Genomic DNA, 18,602 nt, shown 5'->3' with positions numbered 1-18,602 from the left:
ACTTACTCCAATACTCATGACTATTCTTTTCATCTGTCCTGTTTGGCACTCAGTTGGCCAGATTTTTCTATTTGGAAGATCCAGTTCCCATACTCGAATTGTCCCACTATGTAAAAAAAAAAAAAAAAAAAAAAAAAAAAAACCCACAATCAAATGGACACCCATTTAAGAATCACTTCATCCCTGAAACTGAAGGGAAGAGATCTAAACATTTTTGAGGCTTTGTTACGGCCTAGTGCACTATGAAAGATCTTTTATTCGATCCTCATAACAACACCACGAGGCAGGTTTTATGATGTCCCCTCCCAAATGAGAAAGTGTGGAGCCTGAACACAGCAGAGCGGGGATTCACACCCGGCTCCATCTCACTCTGAAGCGCACACTACCCACTCTACTGAAAACAAACACACAGATAAGCATGGGAACAAGGGCAGAGCAAATCAGAGCTTATTAAATTTCTTCCTCTTTGTTCTGTTCTTCTCTCCTTCCTTCCTTTCTTCCTTCCTTCCTTCCTTTCTCTCTCTCTGTCCCTCTGTCTTTCTTTCTTTCTTTCTTTTTTTTTTTTGACAGTCTCGCTCTATCGCCAGGCTGGAGTGCAGTGGCGCTATCTCGGCTCACTGCAACCTCCACCTCCCAGGTTCACGCCATTCTCCTGCCTCAGCCTCCCGAGTAGCTGGAACTACAGGTGCCCGCCACCACACCCAGCTAATTTTTGTATTTTTAGTAGAGACAGGGTTTCACCATGTTGCCCAGGATGGTCTTGATGTGTTGACCTCATGATCTGCCCGCTTCAGCCTCCCAAAGTGCTAGGATTACAGGCGTGAGCCACCACACCTGGCCTTCTTTTCTTTCTAATTGACAAGTAAAACTAATATATATTTATGGTGTACATCATGATGTTTATATACATATACACATTGTAGAACAGCAAAATCAAGCTATTGAACATATGCTTTACCTCGTATACTTACCATCTTTTTTGGTGGTGAGAATACTTAAAATTAATTATGTTAGCAATTTTCAAGTATACAATATATTATGAACTATATTCACCATGACGTACACAACCTGTGTGCATCAAAAGATGGATGGGCTTTAAAAATGTGGTATATGTATGCAATGGAAAGAAATTCTGTCATTTGTGACAACATGGACAAACCTGATGGACATGATGTTAAGTGAAATAAGGCAAGCACAGAAAAACAAACACTGCGTGACTTTACTCAGCTGTGGAGTGTAAAACAGCCTAACGCGTGAGACAGTAGAATGGTGGTTATCAGAGACTGGGGGTGGGAGAGTAGGGAGATATTGGTCAAAGGACACCAAATTTCATTTCAACAGGAGGAGGAGGGCCGGGCGCAGTGGCTTACACCTGTAATCCCAGCACTTTGGGAGGCAAAGGTGGGTGGATCACCTGAGGTCAGGAGTTAGAGACCAGCCTGGCCAACATGGTGAAACCCCCGTCTCTACTAAAAATATAAAAAATTAACCAGGCGTGGTGGTGGGCACCTGTAATCCCAGCTACTCGGGAGGCTGAGGCAGGAGAATCGCTTGTACCTGGGAGGTGGAGGTTGCAGTGAGCTGAGATCGTGCCACTGCACTGCAGCCTTGGTGACAAGAGCAAAACTCCATCTCAAAAAAAACAAAAAAACAACCACGAGGAGGAGTAAGTTTAAATGTGTTTTTTTCAAGGTATTGAGTTGCAAGGAAAATTTTAAAGGGAAGACCTGTGGTGTGGAGTCTTGTCTTCAAGGAAAGAGAAATGAGACCAAGCAACTAAAAGCTAAACCAAATTAGCGTCTAACACAGGACTTGATACATGGTTGGTATTTACTCATTATATGTTGAATTAATCTGAATTAATAATTGTATAAAAATTTCAAGGCCAACATCACGAAGACTTCAGCTAATATTTTAAGGCAGAAAAGATTAATCTAAAAATATATCAAGTTTCGGGCCAGGCATGGTGGCTGATGCCTATAAATCCTAGCCCTTTGGGAGGCCAAGGCAGGTGGATTGCCTGAGCTCAGGAGTTCGAGACCAGCCTGGACAACACAGTGAAACCCCATCTCTACTAAAATACAAAAAAATTAGCTGGGCATGGCAGCATGCACCTGTAATCCCAGTTACTTGGGAGGCTGAGGCAGGAGAATCATTTGAACCTGGGAGGCCGAGGTTGCAGTGAGCTGAGATTGCACCATTGCACTCCAGCCTGGGCAACAGCGTGAGAGTCTGTCTCTCTCTATGTGTACATATATATATATATATATATATACACACACATATATATACACATATATATCTACACACATATACATATATAACTGTATATGTATATATATATAGTTTTTCTTTTGTTTTTTTAGCTCCCAGAGTTATATGTATAGTAAGTACTCAGACATATTTTAAACATAGTGAACTTTTTTTTAAACAAAGATCTTTTTCTTGGTCTTCCTGGTAGATGTTATTTGGATTCTGAAATACTTAAACTTGCAGGACATCTCATGGGGACAATATAGTGGCATACATGGCATTGGGACCAAGTTAGAGAACCCAGCATACACAGGTGCCATGTCAAAAATTTTACTTAAGAATGATCACTTTCTCAGTTCTCAGTGTCACATGAAATCAAACCGGACGTAGAATGCAGATTGTCCTAAAAAAAACTGTTTTTATATAAAATTCGAGTATTGATTCCTGAAGAAACGTTGCTCATGGACATCAGAATGGACCAATACCTGCTGCTTAAGGGGCTGTGAAGGAGCAGAAAGAACCCTATAAAACCCTGACTTAGTCAAATCACTCTGCAAATCTGAAAAAAGTTGAAGAGCGTCGCCACAGCCCGTGGTCAGTTGCTTTAGGTTGCTTAGTAGGGGCTGGCTTTCATGCCGGTCAATTAGCTTCATGGCCTCTGAATGAATCGTTCCTCATAATTAGCCATGGAGCAAATGTAAGTTGCATATCATAAAGTGGGGACAGGAAACAATATAGATGTAGAGCTGCACAAATTCTCTTCTCTGGCTGGAAAAGTAACCAACCACGTGTACCTTTCCAAGACGGGTTGAAAAAAATAGCTCTACTGAACACATACTTCAACTCTGTATTTCCTGATTTCTTGCCCTTTGAACTGGTATATAACATTAAAAAAGGATTTTTAAAATTCATATTTAACCTTCCCTTCAAACTCCAAACAGACACCTGAGGTCAGGAGTTGGAGACCAACCTGGCCAACATGGTGAAACCCTGTCTCTATTAAAAATACAAAAATTAGCCAGGTGTGGAGGTGGGCACCTGTAATCCCAGATACTTGGGAGGCTGAGGCAGGAGAATTGCTTGAACCCAGGAGGTGGAGGTTGCAGTGAGCTGAGACCATGCCACTGCACTACAGCCTGGGCGACACAGCAAAACGTTGTCAAAAACAAAAACAAAAACCCTCCCTAATTTGCTAATTTAAACAGGGTTCTAATTAGTGAATCTGTAAATTAATTTATTCCCTCCCTTAGGCAGATGCTGGCCTCTGTTCAAACTTTGAGCTAGGTCACCATTAGCTGGTTAAAGCTGATTCTGCCCGTAATTATTTCATATGGCTAACAGTCTAACCATTTGAAACTTCCTGGCAGAATTCATTTGCAAACTATCGGATCATGAGACCCCAATCAAGAGCAGGTGGGAAGAAACATCAATCAGTAGGTGAATCTGTGCAATTGTGCAAATTGTTTCTGTGAGCATGGATTGGAGATAATTCTGTCACAAACCAGAACCTGAGAACAGTTAAGCAGGTAAGCAAAATCTTTTCAGCAGCAATCACAGAATTTTAAAATAACTATAGTGAAAATACTTCCAGCGAAGAGAACTTTTAATGAGTACAAAATCACAAAAACTATGATGTAAGGTATTTATCCAGGACTAAAGATGTGTTCCCCCAGATCAGAATGACCATGTTTTCTGTGCAAGAAAATATAGCAATTTATGAGTTCTGAAAACTCCAAACGCAGACACGTACTTTCCAGCAGTCACAAACATCTCATCCCGGCACCTGGAGAAGATCACATTGGTGGCATTGCCAACATTGAGGCCGGCTGCAGGGCTGCCACAGATGGCATCTCTCTTGGCTATGCTCCACACCACCACACTGCAGAAATAAGAGGGACCAAAAAAAAAGTCAAAGAGAAAACAGGCTTTCAAAATAAGAAACAACCATCTTAGTGGTTCTAGAAAGAAAAAAACACAACAGGTTACTTAAAAACGAACAAAAAAATTACCCCACCCCTGACATCTCCTCAACCACACTGGGTATTAGAAGATACAATGGTGACACATTAAAAATTTGTTGTTGTTGTTTGTTTTTGAGATGGAGTTTCGCTCTTGTTGCCCAGGCTGGAGTGCAATGGTGCGATCTCGGCTCACTGCAACCTCCGCCTCCTGGATTCAAGCGATTCTCCTGCCTCAGCCTCCTGAGTAGCTGGGGCTACAGGTGCATACCACCATGTCCAGGTAATTTTTGTATTTTTAGTAGAGATGGGGTTTCACCATGTTGGCCAGGATGGTTTCGAATGTTGGCTGGGCATGTTGGCTCACACCTGTAATCCCAGCACTTTGGGAGGCCGAGGTGGGTGGATCACCTGAGGTAAGGAGTTTGAGACCAACCTGGCCAACATGGTGAAAACCCATCTTTACTGAAAATAAAAAAATTAGCCGGACGTGGTGGCGCGCGCCTGTAGTCCCAGCTACTCAGGAGGCTGAGGCAGGAGAATCGCTTGAATCCGGGAGGTGGAGGTTGCAGTGAGCCAAGATTGTACCATTGCACTCCAGCCTGGGCAAGAGAGCGAGATTGTGTCTCAAAAACAAAAAACAAAAACAAAAACAAAAACAAAAGAATTATTAAAACAGAGACTGCTAGGCCCCAGCACCGCAGTTTCTGATTCAGTACGTGGGATCTGAGAATTTGCTTTTCTCATAAGTTCCAGGTGATGTGTGTGCTGCTGGTCTGGGGACTACATTGTGAGAATTGCAGCTATAGGGTTACACTTCCTTCTTCTGGGTGCAATCATACAACTTAATCCTACACTGAATAGGGTGTAGATCATAATACAAAAAATGCTGGGAAGGGGGTGTTATGTTAAACGTTCGAATCAAAGTATTTAAAGAAAAAGAATGAAAATGTTACAAATCTTGTTCATGTAAAAACATACCTAACTATATTTCCCAACTTTTCTACATATGGAATGTATTATCACATTGGTCTAAAATCAAGGTATAACCAAGATCACCAGGAATAGGGAGGTAGGAAGTCGTATAAGAGCCATGAATTCTCCCTTTTCCATAGTGGGACATTAACAGATACCATCAAAAGTGGAAAAATTGGGAGGTAAACTACTTAAAAAGTTTAAATGATAACTAGATGATGAACCAAAAATCAAAGACTATTCAAAACAAGTGCCTCGTATCCAAGAGAAATGAAGACATGTCCACACAAAATCTTGTACATGAATGTTCATAGCGCCATTATTAATAATAGTTTAGAAGTGGAAATGACTCAAAGTCCATCAGCTGATGCATAGATGAAGATAATGTAGGCTGTCTACACAATGGAATACTATTTGATGATAAAAAATGAAATACTGTGCATGCCACAAATGGATAAACTTTGAAAACATTATGCTAAGTGAAAGAAGCCAGTCACAAAAGACCACATATTGTATGATTCTACTTATGAGAAATGTTTTAGAATAGGCAAAGCTAGAGACAGATGGTTGATTAGTGGTTGCCTGGGGCTTGGAGGAGGAGGGATGGAGAGTGATTGCTAATGGGTATGGGGTTTATTTTTTTATTTTTATTTTTTTGAGACGGAGTTTTGCTCTTGTTGCCTAGGCTGGAGTGCAATGGTGCAATCTTGGCTCACTGCAACCTCTGCCTCCTGGGTTCAAGCGATTCTCCTGCCTCAGCCTCCCTAGTAGCTGGGGTTACAGGCACCCACCACCACGCCCAGCTAATTCTTTTGTATTTTTAGTAAAGACAGGGTTTCACTATGTTGGCCAGGCTGTTCTCGAACTCCTGACCTCAGGCGATCCACTCGCCTCAGCCTCCCAAAGTGCTGGGAGTACAGGCGTGAGCCACCGTGCCTGGCTGGGTATGGGGTTTCTTTTTGGGCTGTTGAAAACATTCTAGAATTGACTGTGGTGATGATTGCAAACCTTGTGAACACATTAAAAACCACTCAACTGTACACCTTAACATGGGTGAATTTTATGGTATATGAAATATATTTCAGTTTAAAAAATCCAAGCGCCTCTGGGGAGTGGAATCTTTATGGTGAGAGGGATATGAGACTCATGCTTTTGAATTTTGGATCCTTTTGCATAGTAGGACAGCACAGTTTCTTTATACGCCATGGCCAGAAATAGCTTTAATTTTTCAAAAACAATTTTGTTTTTTTGAGACAAGGTCTCTCTCTGTTGCCCCAGCTGGAGTGCAGTGGCATGATCACCACTCACTGCAGCCTCAAACTCCTGGGCTCAAGCAGTGCTCCCACTTCAACCTCCCAAGTAGCTGGACTACAGGCACACACCACCACGCCTGGCTAATTTTTCAGTTTTTGTGGAAACAGGGGTCTCCCTATGTTGCCCAGGCTAGTCTTGAACTTCTAGGCTCAAGTGATCCTTTCCGCCTTGGCCTCCCAAAGTGCTTGGATTACAGGTGTAAGCCACTGCACCCGGCACAAAAACAAATTTGTTTTAAAAATAGATAAAACAAAGGGCAACAACATAGACAGCTGGCCAAATAGATTCCAGCACATTTGTACAATGGAATACTATGCTATTACGGCAAAGGATGAGATCTATATCTACATGTATGTACATAGACGTCCTTCATATAAAGTTAGTAAAAAAGCAGGTTGCATTACAACATGAATACCATGATGACATCAGTGGAAAAAGTTTCATAAATAGGTTACAAAATTTAAAAGATACATGCAGGCTGGGAGCGGTGACTCACGCCTATAATCTCAGCACTCTGGGAGGCCGAGGAGGGTGGAACACCTGAGGTTGGGAGTTCGAGACCAGCCTGACCAACATGAAGAGACCCTGTCTCTACTAAAAATACAAAATTAGCCAGGCGTGGTGGGGCATGCCTGTAATCCCAGCTACTTGGGAGGCGGAGGCAGGAGAATCACTTGAACCTGGGAGGCAGAGTTTGTGGTGAGCTGAGATCGTGCCGTTGCACTCCAGCCTGGGAAACAAGAGTGAAACTCCATCTCAAAAAAACAAAAAACAAAAAAAAAGATGCATGCAAACTATAGGATGTCCACTATAATTGGCAGCTTCCCTTTTGTTTCTTTTCCTCTGCGTAAAAGCTAGATGAGTTGGGTAGAATAAACCCCTACCACACATTCAGGGTTGACCCCTGACTCTCCAAACCACTCAGCAGAACTCCACCCTTCTCACCACAGAGACTATCCAGGGATGGGCATATTGCATTTTTTTAGTACAGCAAGGTTTGTTTTCCTTTCTTTCTTTTGGCTTTTCAACATTCTTGAATGTTCTGCAAGCAAATTTTAGGCAGCTTAAAATTACAGCAGAGATTAACAGTTTTGCCAGATTAACCTTGGTTAAGGGGCCATTTTCCCCCCAAGACCTAGTCTCTTTGACGGGGGTGGGATGGGGGTGGCCTAATGGCCTAGCTCCAAGAATCTCCGGGGGTGGGACCCAGGCATCAGTGTTTTTTAAATCTTCCTAGGTAATATCAGTGTGCACCAAAGGTTGAGAATAACTGCTTTAAGTTGAATGGAGGATGTTGGAACTCTTTTCTTTCGCTGCAGTGGCCAAAGCCGTGAGGATGTTTGGGCTTCAGAAGGGGCTTGCCTCTAGTGCCCTCTGCCGTGGCAAAAAGAAGGTCTGGTTGGACCCCAATGAGACGAATGAAATTGCCAAGGCCAACTCCCACCAGCAGATCTGGAAGCTGATCAAAGATGGGCTAATTATCCATAGGCCTGTGACTGTCCATTCCTGGCTGGATGATGGGAAAACACCTTGGCCCGCCAGAAGGGCAGGCACATGGGCATAGGTAAGCCAAAGGGTACAGCCCTTTGCCAGAGAAAGTAACCTGGATGAGGAGAATGAGGATTCTGCGCCACCTGCTCTGAAGATACCATGGATCCAAGAAGATTGATCACCACACGTATCACAGCTTGTACCTGAAGGTGGAGGGGAATGTATTCAAAAAACAACTGGATTCTCATAGAACATATCCATGAGCTGACAGCAGAAGCCTGTGAAAAGCTCCCAGCTGAACAGGCTAAGGCCCACAGATCCAAGACCAAGGAAGCACACAAGCGCCGTGAAGAGCATCTCCAGGCCAAGAAGGAGAAGACCAAGACTTGCCCAAGGAGGAAGAAACTAAGAAATAGAAGCTCCCCATTTCTTGTCTGTAGATAGCACTCCTGGTGATTACATAGATTAGTCATTAAAATACAACAAGCCTTTTTCTACCTGCAAAAAAAAAAAAAAAAAGAAGTTGAGCTAAGAATGTTAACAGGGGATTTCTGGATACATTTCTTTTTTTTTTTTTTTTTTTGAGACGGAGTCTCGCTCTTGTCCCCAGGCTGGAGTGCAATGGCACGACCTTGGCTCACTGCAACCTCCACCTCCCAGGTTCAAGCAATTCTTCTGCCTCAGCCTCCTGAGTAGCTGGGATTACAGGCGCCTGCCACCATGCCCGGCTAATTTTTGTATTTTTCGTAGAGATGGGTTCTCACCATGTTGGCTAGGCTGGTCTCAAACTCCTAACCTCAGGTGATCCACCTGCCTCGGCCTACCAAAGTGCTGGGATTTCAGGCGTGAGCCACCGCACCCGGCCAATACATTTCTTATCAGAAACAGTCAGTGGCAATGAGCCAGGGAAGGGGTGACCACTTGTGAATGACAAGAAAAAGAGGAAATCTCATGAAAATTTTGTTGACTTGCTATATAGTAAGAGAAGAACTATTATTATATAACTATACACAAATATAAATTTCCTTTGTAATAAACCTATGAAGCTCAAATAAGAAAATATATATAGAAGTGTACTGAAGTATTAAATCCCACACAAACCTCAGGTGTTATTATTTTTCTTCTACAGATTGTGTTCCTCAGACATTTACATAGGAATATGTACTGCATTGATTGTTCTTCCTAATATATTTTGTTTGTTTGTTTATTTATTTTTAGCTGGAGTCTCACTCTGTTGCCTAGGCTGGAGTGCAGTGGTGCGATCTTCGCTCACTGCAACCTCTGCCTCCCAGGTTCAAGCGATTCTCCTGCCTCAGCCTCCCAAGTAGCTGGGATTACAGGCCCCGGCACTACGCCTGGCTAATTTTTGTGTTTTTAGTAGAGACAGCGTTTCACCAGGTTGGCCAGGTTGGTTTCAAACTCCTGACCTCAGGTGATCTGCCTGCTTGAACCTGGGAGGCGGAGATTGCGGTGAGCCGAGATTGTGCCATTGCACTCCAGCCTGGGCAACAAGAGTGAAACTCCATCTCAAAAAAAAAAAAAAAAATTCTTTTCTGTGGCTAAAAAATATTCTATTGGGTATGGAAGGAGCATACCTCAACATGATAAAGACCTTATACGACAAACCCACAGCTAATTATCACACTGAATGGGGTGAAATTGAAAGCCTTTCCACTGAGACCTGAAACAAGATATGGATGCTGTCAGATCCCAGGGTCTGGGTCCAGCCCATGCTGAAGTCCGAGGGTTGTGGGTGGATGAGCAGAAAGAATACTTGGGGGCTGTAGGCAGGTGGAAGATGATTTTATTCAGCAGCAGCTCTCATCAACAGCTTTCTCACACTGTCCGCCCTGCCTCCGCTGCTTGAGCTGGCATCTCCCACATACAGCTGCGCAGCCGGCTCTACCCTGCCTTCAGGGTCAGCAGCTTAACTCTTTGTCTCTCTGGGCACAAGTGGGCTGAGCTGTGTCCTGGCTCCCCCTTGTCCATCTGCAAAGATGGACAGCTCTGGCTCTCTCTCTCTTTCTCTGGGTGCCAGGGCACCTGCACAGTGTCCACAGGGCAATTATACCTTTAACAGACAATAGTGGTGTAGAGCCAAGTGATGGCCTTTCCCATGTTATGGCAACATGGCTGTGTTAACAGTGGAATTATACACCTGCACTCTAAACTTGCTGAGTCACGCAGGATATGGACACCCTACCTCGGCCTATCCTTGACCAAAGCACAGCCATGTTCCTTACAGATGCTTACTCTGGCCACCTGTGTTCAACACAGTACTGGGAAGCTTGTATAACCCTTAGAGCTCAGGCCAATCAAATCGGACTCTCTGAAGGTACACCCAGGCACCAGTGATTCCCTAAAGTTGCCCAGGTGATTTCAACATGCAGCCAACTTTGCAAACCACTCTTTTATGGTAATTTTCTCAGAGGCTTTTCAGACAATGCACACTGAAATATAGATGGGCCAAGAGAGAACATTAGAGGGGACAGGGCCCTTGTCACTTCTGGAAATATACCTTGCAGAAAATAAGCAAATATTGCAAACTTGGCATCTGAAAAAGTATCTTGCATCTATACAGAACTTAAATAAATTTATAAGATAAAACAAAAACTCCATTAAAAAGCAGGCAAAGGACATGAACACTTTGCAAAAGAAGACACACATGCAGCCAACAAGCATATGAAAAAAGGCTCAATATCACTGGTCATTAGAGAAATGCAAAGCAAAACCACAATGAGATAACCACCTCATATCAGGCAGAACAACTATTATTAAAAAGTCAAAAAATAACAGATGCTGGTGAGGTTGCAAAGAAAAGGGAATGCTTATGTACTGTTGGTGGGAGTGTAGATTAGTTGAACCATTGTGGAAAGCAGGGTGGTGATTCCTCAAACAGCTAAAAACAGAACTATCATTCAACCCAGCAATCCCATTACTGGCTACATACTCAAAGGAATATAAATTGTTCTACCATAAAGACACATATGATTGTGTGTGTATCACAGCACTATTCACACTAGCAAAGACATGGAATCAACCCAAATGCTCATCAATGGTAGACTGGATAAAGAAAATGTGGTACATATACATCATGGACTACTATGCAGCCATAAAAAAAGAATGAGATCATGTTCGTTACAGGAACATGGATGGAGCTGGAGGCCATAATCCTTAGCAACCTAATGCAGGAGTAGAAAACCAAATACCACATGTTCTTACTTATAAGTGGGAGCTAAATGATGAGAACACATGAACACATAGAAGGGAACACAGACACTGGGGCCTGCTTGAGGGTGGAGGGTGGGAGGAGGGAGAGGATCAGAAAAAATAACTATTGGGTACTAGACTGAGCACCTGGTTGATGAAATAATCTGTACAACAAACCCATGACATAAGTTTACCTATACAACAAACCTGCACATGTACGTCTAACCTAAAATAAAAGTTAAAAAAAATAAAGAAAATAAGTAACTATGTTTAGTACATTACCTTCCGTCATCTGGGCCTCCTAGTGATACCAAGTACAAATCATTTGGAGAAAAGGCCAGAGCTTCAATTTTGCCTTTGTGAAGGGACAGCCGAGCAAGCAGCTCTCTTTTCTTATAACCCCACAAAATGATGTCTGCCTGGGGGCAAGAACACACCGTCAGATCATAGGGAGGCATTAAAAGCATCTGAGGAGATAGCTACCCTTCTTGGTGAAAAAAAATTAGTACTGTCACTTTTCTTTTTTCTTTTTTCTATTTTTTTTTTTTTTTGAGACGGAGTCTCGCTCTTTTTTGCCCAGGCTGGAGTGCAATGGCGCTATCTCCGCTCACTGCAACCTCCACCTCCTGGGTTCAAGCAATTCTCCCTGTCAGCCTCCCGAGTAGCTGGGATTACAGGCATGCACCACCACGCCTGGCTAATTTTGTATTTTTAGTAGTGACGGGTTTCACCATGTTGGCTAGGCTCGTCTCGAACATCTGACCTCAGGTGATCCGACCGTCTCGGTCTCCCAAAGTGCTGGGATTACAGGCGTGAGCCACTGCGCCCGGCCCGTTCTATCACTTTTCTAGAAATCAGATCAGGTTCTACAAACATGACAGCAACACAATGGAAACAGCTTTAAGCGGGAACTTTCGTTTGTGAGCATTATCAGTCACAAGCTGAAACCTCAGGTATAAAATCATTAGAGTCCTTCACTCCCGGTCTGATGGAATGAAAATGAGTTAAAAGAGAAGTCAAAAGGAAGAAGAAGGAAGAATAAAGCACATTGCCACACAGAACTAACAACTTGAAGCGGGGCAGTTCTTCTAGGGAGGCACCTCTAGATAAATTGACAATGAGTCGTTTTCACTGTATTCACCTTGAACCCCATGAATGTGACTTGTCCGGAGGCGATGTACTCTCCAGACCTGGAGATGGCCAAGCAGGAGACGTTGTTGCCATGACCCTGTAGGAAGTTCTGCTCTTTAGTATTTATTGCCTGAATGAGGACTGTGCAACCAAGAGGATAAATCACATGCTCCTGGTCAGGATGACATTTGAGACCAGTAGGCACATGTCCTAAAAGAGAGAGATTCACAGTAATAATAATCAGGTACAGAAGTGGCCAGGAATTTTCTACCTGAGTACAAAACACAACACTTTTTTTTTTTTGTGACGGAGTTTTGCTTTTGTCACCCAGCCTGGGGGCAATGGCGCAGTCTTAGCTCACTGCAACCTTCACCTCCTGGGTTCAAGTGATTCTCCTGCTTCAGCCTCCCAAGTAGCTGGGATTACAGGCACCCGCCACCACACCTGGCTAATTTTTTTTTGTATTTTTAGTAGAGACGGGGTTTCACCATGTTGGTCAGGCTGGTCTTGAACTCCTGACCTCGTGATCCGCCCACCTCAGCCTCCCAAAGTGCTGGGATTACAGGCGTGAGCCACCGCGCCCAGCCAACACTTTTAAAATAAGCCTTAGTTCAGCTAAAAGAAGTTGGGGAAGTAAGTAATTTTATTTCACTGACAAAAAGGTTCATCTAGTAATCACTTCTTAAACTTTGATGTTTATAAAAATCCCTGAGGGGGATCTAGAACTAGAAATTCCATTCGACCCAGCCATCCCATTACTGGGCATATACCCAAAGGACTATAAATCATGCTGCTATAAAGACACATGCACACGTATGTTTATTGTGGCATTATTCACAATAGCAAAGACTTGGAACCAACCCAAATGTCCAACAATGATAGACTGGATTAAGAAAATGTGGCACATATACACCATGGAATACTATGCAGCCATAAAAAATGATGAGTTCATGTCCTTTGTAGGGACATGGACAAAATTGGAAATCATCATTCTCAGTAAACTATTGCAAGAACAAAAAACCAAACACCGCATATTCTCACTCATAGGTGGGAATTCAACAATGAGAACACATGGACACAGGAAGGGGAACATCACACTTCGGGGACTGTTGCGGGGTGGGGGGAGGGGGGAGGGATAGCATTGGGAGATATACCTAATGCTAGATGACGAGTTAGTGGGTGCAGCGCACCAGCATGGCACGTGTATACATATGTAACTAACCTGCACATTGCGCACATGTACCATAAAACCTAAGGTATAATAATAATAATAATAAAATAAATAAATAAATAAATAAAAATTAAAAAAAAAATCCCTGAGGGATCCTGTTAAAATGCAGATTCCGATTTCAGGTCTGAGAAGGGGTTGAGATTCTGTATTTCTCATAAGCTCCTAAGTGATGCTGATGCTGGTCCAGCAAGGCCTACGGCCAATTCTCATAATCCTAAAAAGTGTGAGTGCATGGAGCGTGAGCAGCCTGCTTGGGTGAGTGCACAGTCATAGGGAGAACTACCTCAGGCAAAGGTTTGGTAAAGATAAAAATTTGGCCTATTTTACTTCACAAAGCATAATATTCTCCAGGTTCATCCATGTCTTTACAAATGGCATGATATCCTTCTTTTTAAAGTCTAAGTAATATTACATTGTGTGGCCAGGCGCGGTGGCTCACACCTGTAATCCCAGCACTTTGGGAGGCTGAGGCGGGCAGATCACGAGGTCAGGAGTTTGAGACCAGCCTGGGCAATATGGTGAAACCCTGCCTCTACTAAAAATACAAATATTAGCCAGGCGTGGTGGTGGGCGCCTGTAGTCCCAGCTACTTGGGAGGCTGAGGCAGAAGAATCGCTTGAACCCGGGAGGAGGAGGTTGCAGTGAGCCGAGATCACGCCACTGCACTCCAGCCTGGGCAAAAGAGTAAGACTCCATCTCAAAAATAAGTAAATAAATAAATAAATAAGGCTGGTCGTGGTGGCTCACGCCTGTAATCCCAGCACTTTGGGAGGCTGAGGTGGGCGGATCACGAGGTCAGGAGATCGAGACCATCCTGGCTAACACGGTGAGACCCTATCTCTACTAAAAATACAAAAAATTAACCGGGTGTGGTGGCAGGCGCCTGTAGTCCAGCTGCTCGGGAGGCTGAGGCAGAAGAATGGCATGAACCCAGGAGGCGGAGCTTGCAGTGAGCCAAGATTGTGCCACTGCACTCCAGCCTGGGCGACAGAGCGAGACTCCGTCTCAAAATAAAATAAAATAAATAAATAAATGAATAAACCAGAGCGAGGGTCCATCTCTCTCTCCCTCCCTCTCTCTCTCTCTCTCTCTCTCTATATATATATATAACATTGTGTGTGCCTATATATATATAACATTGTGTGTGCCTGTGTGTGTGTGTGACATTTTCTTTATCCATTCATCTGTTGATGGACATTTAGGTTGTTTCCACATCTTGGCTGTTGCAAATAGTGCTGAACATAGCGCTGAACAGAACATAGAGGTGCAAATACTTCTTCCATATACTGATTTCATTTCCTTATACCCATAAGTGGGATTGCTAGATCATCTGGTAGTTTTCTTTTTAATTTTTTGAGGAAACTCTATACTGTTTTCCGTAATGGCTGCACCAATTTGCATTCCCACCAACAGTGGACAGGGCATCCCTTTCTCCACATTCTCTCCAGCTTGTTACCTTTTGTCTGTGTGATAATAGCCATTCTAACAGGTGTGAGGTGATATCTCACTCGGGCTTTGATTTGCATTTCCCTGATGACTAGTGATGCTGGGTACCTTTTTATATACCCGTTGCCCATTTGTATGTCTTCTTTTGAGGAATATCTATTCAGGATCTTAATTCATTTTTTTTTAAATGAACCTGGAGGGCATTATGCTAAGTGAGGCCAGACACAGAAAGACAAATACTGCATGGTGATCTCACTTAGATGTGGAACCTGAAAAAGCCAAATGTATAAAAGCAGAGAGTAGAATGGTGTTCGCTAGGGGTAGGGGAATGAAGAGATGTTCGTCAGAGGGTGAAAAGGTCCGCTGTGCAGGATAAAGAAGTTCTAGAGACCCAATGAACAGCATGGTCACAGTTAATAATACTGCATTGTGGCCAGGTGTGGTGGCTCACTCCTGGAATCCCAGCACTTTGGGAGGCCAAGGCAGGCGGATCACCTGAGGTCAGGAGTTCAAGACCAGCCTGGCCAACATGGTGAAACCCCGTCTCTACTAAAAATACAAAAAATTAGCTGGGCGTGGTGGCGGGCGCCTGTAATCCCAGCTACTCGGGAGGCTGAGGCAGGAGAATCACTGGAACCCGCGAGGCGGAGGTTGCAGTGAGCCGAGATCACACTATTGCACTCCAGCCTGGAGTTTTTTATTTTATCCATCTCAAAAAATGAATAAATAAATACAAAATAATAATACTGTATTGTATATTTGAAATCTGCTACAAGAGTTGATCTTAAGTGTTTTCATCACACACAAAAAGTAACTATGTGAAGCGAATATGTTAATTAGTTTGATTGTAGACATCATTTCACAATGTATATGTATATCAACACATTATGTTATACACTTTAAATTGATACAACTTTAATATGTCAAGTATGCCTCAATATAACCAGGAAAATAATTTTTTTTAAATTTCGGTTTCAGTTCTGAGTGCCCACCAGGTGCTCTGAAGAGCCTGGGACCTTTCATGGTGATGCCTCTTTCCACAGGCAGTTCTCGTACTCCAAATATCTGCCAAAGTAACACTACTGCTTCCATGTTACAGAAAAGTTTGTTTGCTTGAATGTAATTATTGTTTTGCTTGAGTTGGTAGTTTATTCACTAAAAACAGTTTCAGGAGAACAGGACCTTCAGCAAAAATAAAAGAAAATACAATGACCAACAACTCTGGGAATGGGCTGACCAGCCTGGTAAGAACAGGGCAGATGGCATCTGCAGAAGGCCCCAAAATATTGACTAACTGCCTACCTGAGACTGCACATGTTTCACAAAAATGCTTTGATCATTATTCCTCTAATTTCCCTGATCCAGAGACTCAACTCGGTGAGGTGGTCTTTGAACGCTAGTTTATTTTCTCCCCTGGGTTGCTGGCTTCTCCAAGAAAGCTAACCTTCCTTTCACCAAAGCTCATCTCTTGAGTTTTCAGCTTTCAAGTGACAAGTGGCCCAAACCTGATTTTGGTTACACCAAGAATCATCTCAACAATTATAAACCCTTGTAATATGCTTTAATATGAAACAGACCCAGGTCCTCCATTATTGCTCACCTATGGTCAGAATTTTTTTGATTGCTCTTCGTGTTTATTTTATAATATAAACTTGCATGTCACCTTGGCTATTTAAAATTCATGATTGTGTTTTTAGTGAGATCGTATTAAATGTATAGGTTAACTTAAGGGAAAATGATTTTTATAATAATATAAAATACCTCTATTTTAAAAACAGGATCTGTTTCTTCATAAGTCTCCTTTTATGCCTTCTAGTAGCATTTTCCATTTTTTTCATAAAGATCTCACTCATTTCTTATTACATTTATTCTTGGGTTTTTAAAAATCTTTTTTGTTGCTATCTCCTTCTCCATCGAAAGACTCATAAATATTTATTAATACAATCTTCTTGTTCTTAAATGAATGCTTCTTTTATATTTAACTCCCTCTGGAATTCATTTTGGTGCTTTATGTGATTCCTGTAGCTAAATGGATTATTTTTCCTCAAATGGCCAAATGTAATTATTGAATAAATGATTCTTTTCATTGTAATTGAGTGTTCCTTTTTTATGCAGTATGTTCTTATAATACCAAGGTTTATGACTTTAGGGTGATTTATTCCTACTAAAAAAATTTTATTTTTTTCTAATTGCAGGTTCTTTATAAACAATCATATGGCTATCCATATGGAAAAATTAAACTTAGATTCATAATTCACACCTTACACAAACAATATCTTCCAGGTATATCAAAGACCTAAATGTGAAAAACAAGATAACATGTACAAAAAGTGTAAGAAATGACTTTCTAACTATGACACAAAAAGAGCAAATCATAAAAGAAAAGGCTGATATATTTACCCAGTTATGTTAAAAATGAAAAACATCTAGGCTGGGCTGTGTGGCTCATGCCTGTAATCCCAGCACTTTGGGAGGCCGAGGCAGGCAGATCACTTGAGGCTAGGAGTTTGAGACCAGCCTGGCAAATATGGCGAAATCCTGTCTCTACTAAAAATACAAAAATTAGCTGGGCGTGGTGGTGGACACCAATCATCCCAGCTACTTGAGAGGCTGAGGCAGGAGAATCGCTTAAACCTGGGAGGTGGATGTTGCAGTGAGCTGAGATTGTGCCACTGCACTCCAGCCTGGGTGACAGGGTGAGACTCTTTCTCAAAAAAAAAAAAAATTTAATGACTAAAGACATTGTTATTGGAAGGATGAAGAGAAAAACACAAACAAGAAGATATTTTCAATGTATGCAATAGACAAAGGATCATCTCCATAACATACGAAGAACTCCTACAAGACAATAAGGAAAACATAGGCTTCTCAATAGAAAAATGAGCAAAGGATATGGATAGCCAGTTTATGCTGAAGGAAATTCAAAACCCAATAAACATACAAAAAGAGATGCAACCTCATAAGTAACCAGGAAAATGTAAATTATGTCCGAAATGAGATACCATGTCATATCCACCAAAATGGCTAAAATTAAGATGGCTGACAGTACCAGGCATCCGTGTTGATGTGGAACAAAGGCAACACTCATAAAATGCTTGGTGGGAGAGTAAATCGGTCTAATCGCTTTGGAAAACAATGTGTCTTTATTGATGATGCTTGAACGCGCACATGCCCCAGGACCCAGCTACTCTACTCTTAGGTGTGTAACCTGCCCAGAGATAACCTTGTAACATGCAGGTGTGTATTTCTTCAGATTTATTTTTGTTTTTGCATTTAAAAATTATGGTTCTTGGTTGCAAACTAGAAGAGTCAACTCTGGCTAAATGTAGCTCAAAAAGAATTATATGGAAGGAATACATATTGCTCACACAACTGGCAGGAAGTTTGGGTCACACTTGAAAAATGGGCAGAATTAATAGCAAGGTGAGACCAAGTGACATGAACTAAAGACCTCTCATGGCCACACTGCTCAACACTCAATGCTCCTTTGCATCATTCCTATAAGAGTGGAACTGCTGAGTGGGAATGTCTGATTGGCTGAGCCAATTATGTTACATCTCTCAATTGGCTGCCAAGGAATTAGGAGAGAAAAT

General features: G+C 42.3%; 1 protein-coding gene and 1 pseudogene across 4 annotated transcripts in view; one reads left to right on the top strand and one right to left on the bottom strand.

The window, feature by feature from the left end:
• The window catches only part of CFAP52 (cilia and flagella associated protein 52), a 64,649-nt gene that overhangs the window by 40,665 nt on the left and 5,382 nt on the right, over positions 1–18,602 (bottom strand). For all 4 annotated transcript variants that reach the window (XM_002827018.4, XM_054535425.2, XM_054535424.2 and 1 more), the window contains exons 2-5: positions 12,343–12,542; positions 11,484–11,620; positions 4,004–4,132; positions 7–106 (exon numbers count right to left, since the gene is read on the bottom strand). In XM_002827018.4, coding sequence (XP_002827064.4) covers positions 7–106; positions 4,004–4,132; positions 11,484–11,620; positions 12,343–12,542 — 566 coding nt within the window. The remainder of the gene's footprint in view (positions 1–6; positions 107–4,003; positions 4,133–11,483; positions 11,621–12,342; positions 12,543–18,602) is intronic.
• LOC100442192 (large ribosomal subunit protein eL19-like) lies at positions 7,837–8,407 on the top strand (annotated as a pseudogene).

Source organism: Pongo abelii, chromosome 19, assembly GCF_028885655.2.
Source record: "Pongo abelii isolate AG06213 chromosome 19, NHGRI_mPonAbe1-v2.0_pri, whole genome shotgun sequence".
Lineage (NCBI taxonomy): Eukaryota > Metazoa > Chordata > Mammalia > Primates > Hominidae > Pongo > Pongo abelii.
The sequence above is the reverse complement of the archived record's forward strand: the minus strand, read 5'-3'. Positions and strand labels throughout refer to the sequence as shown.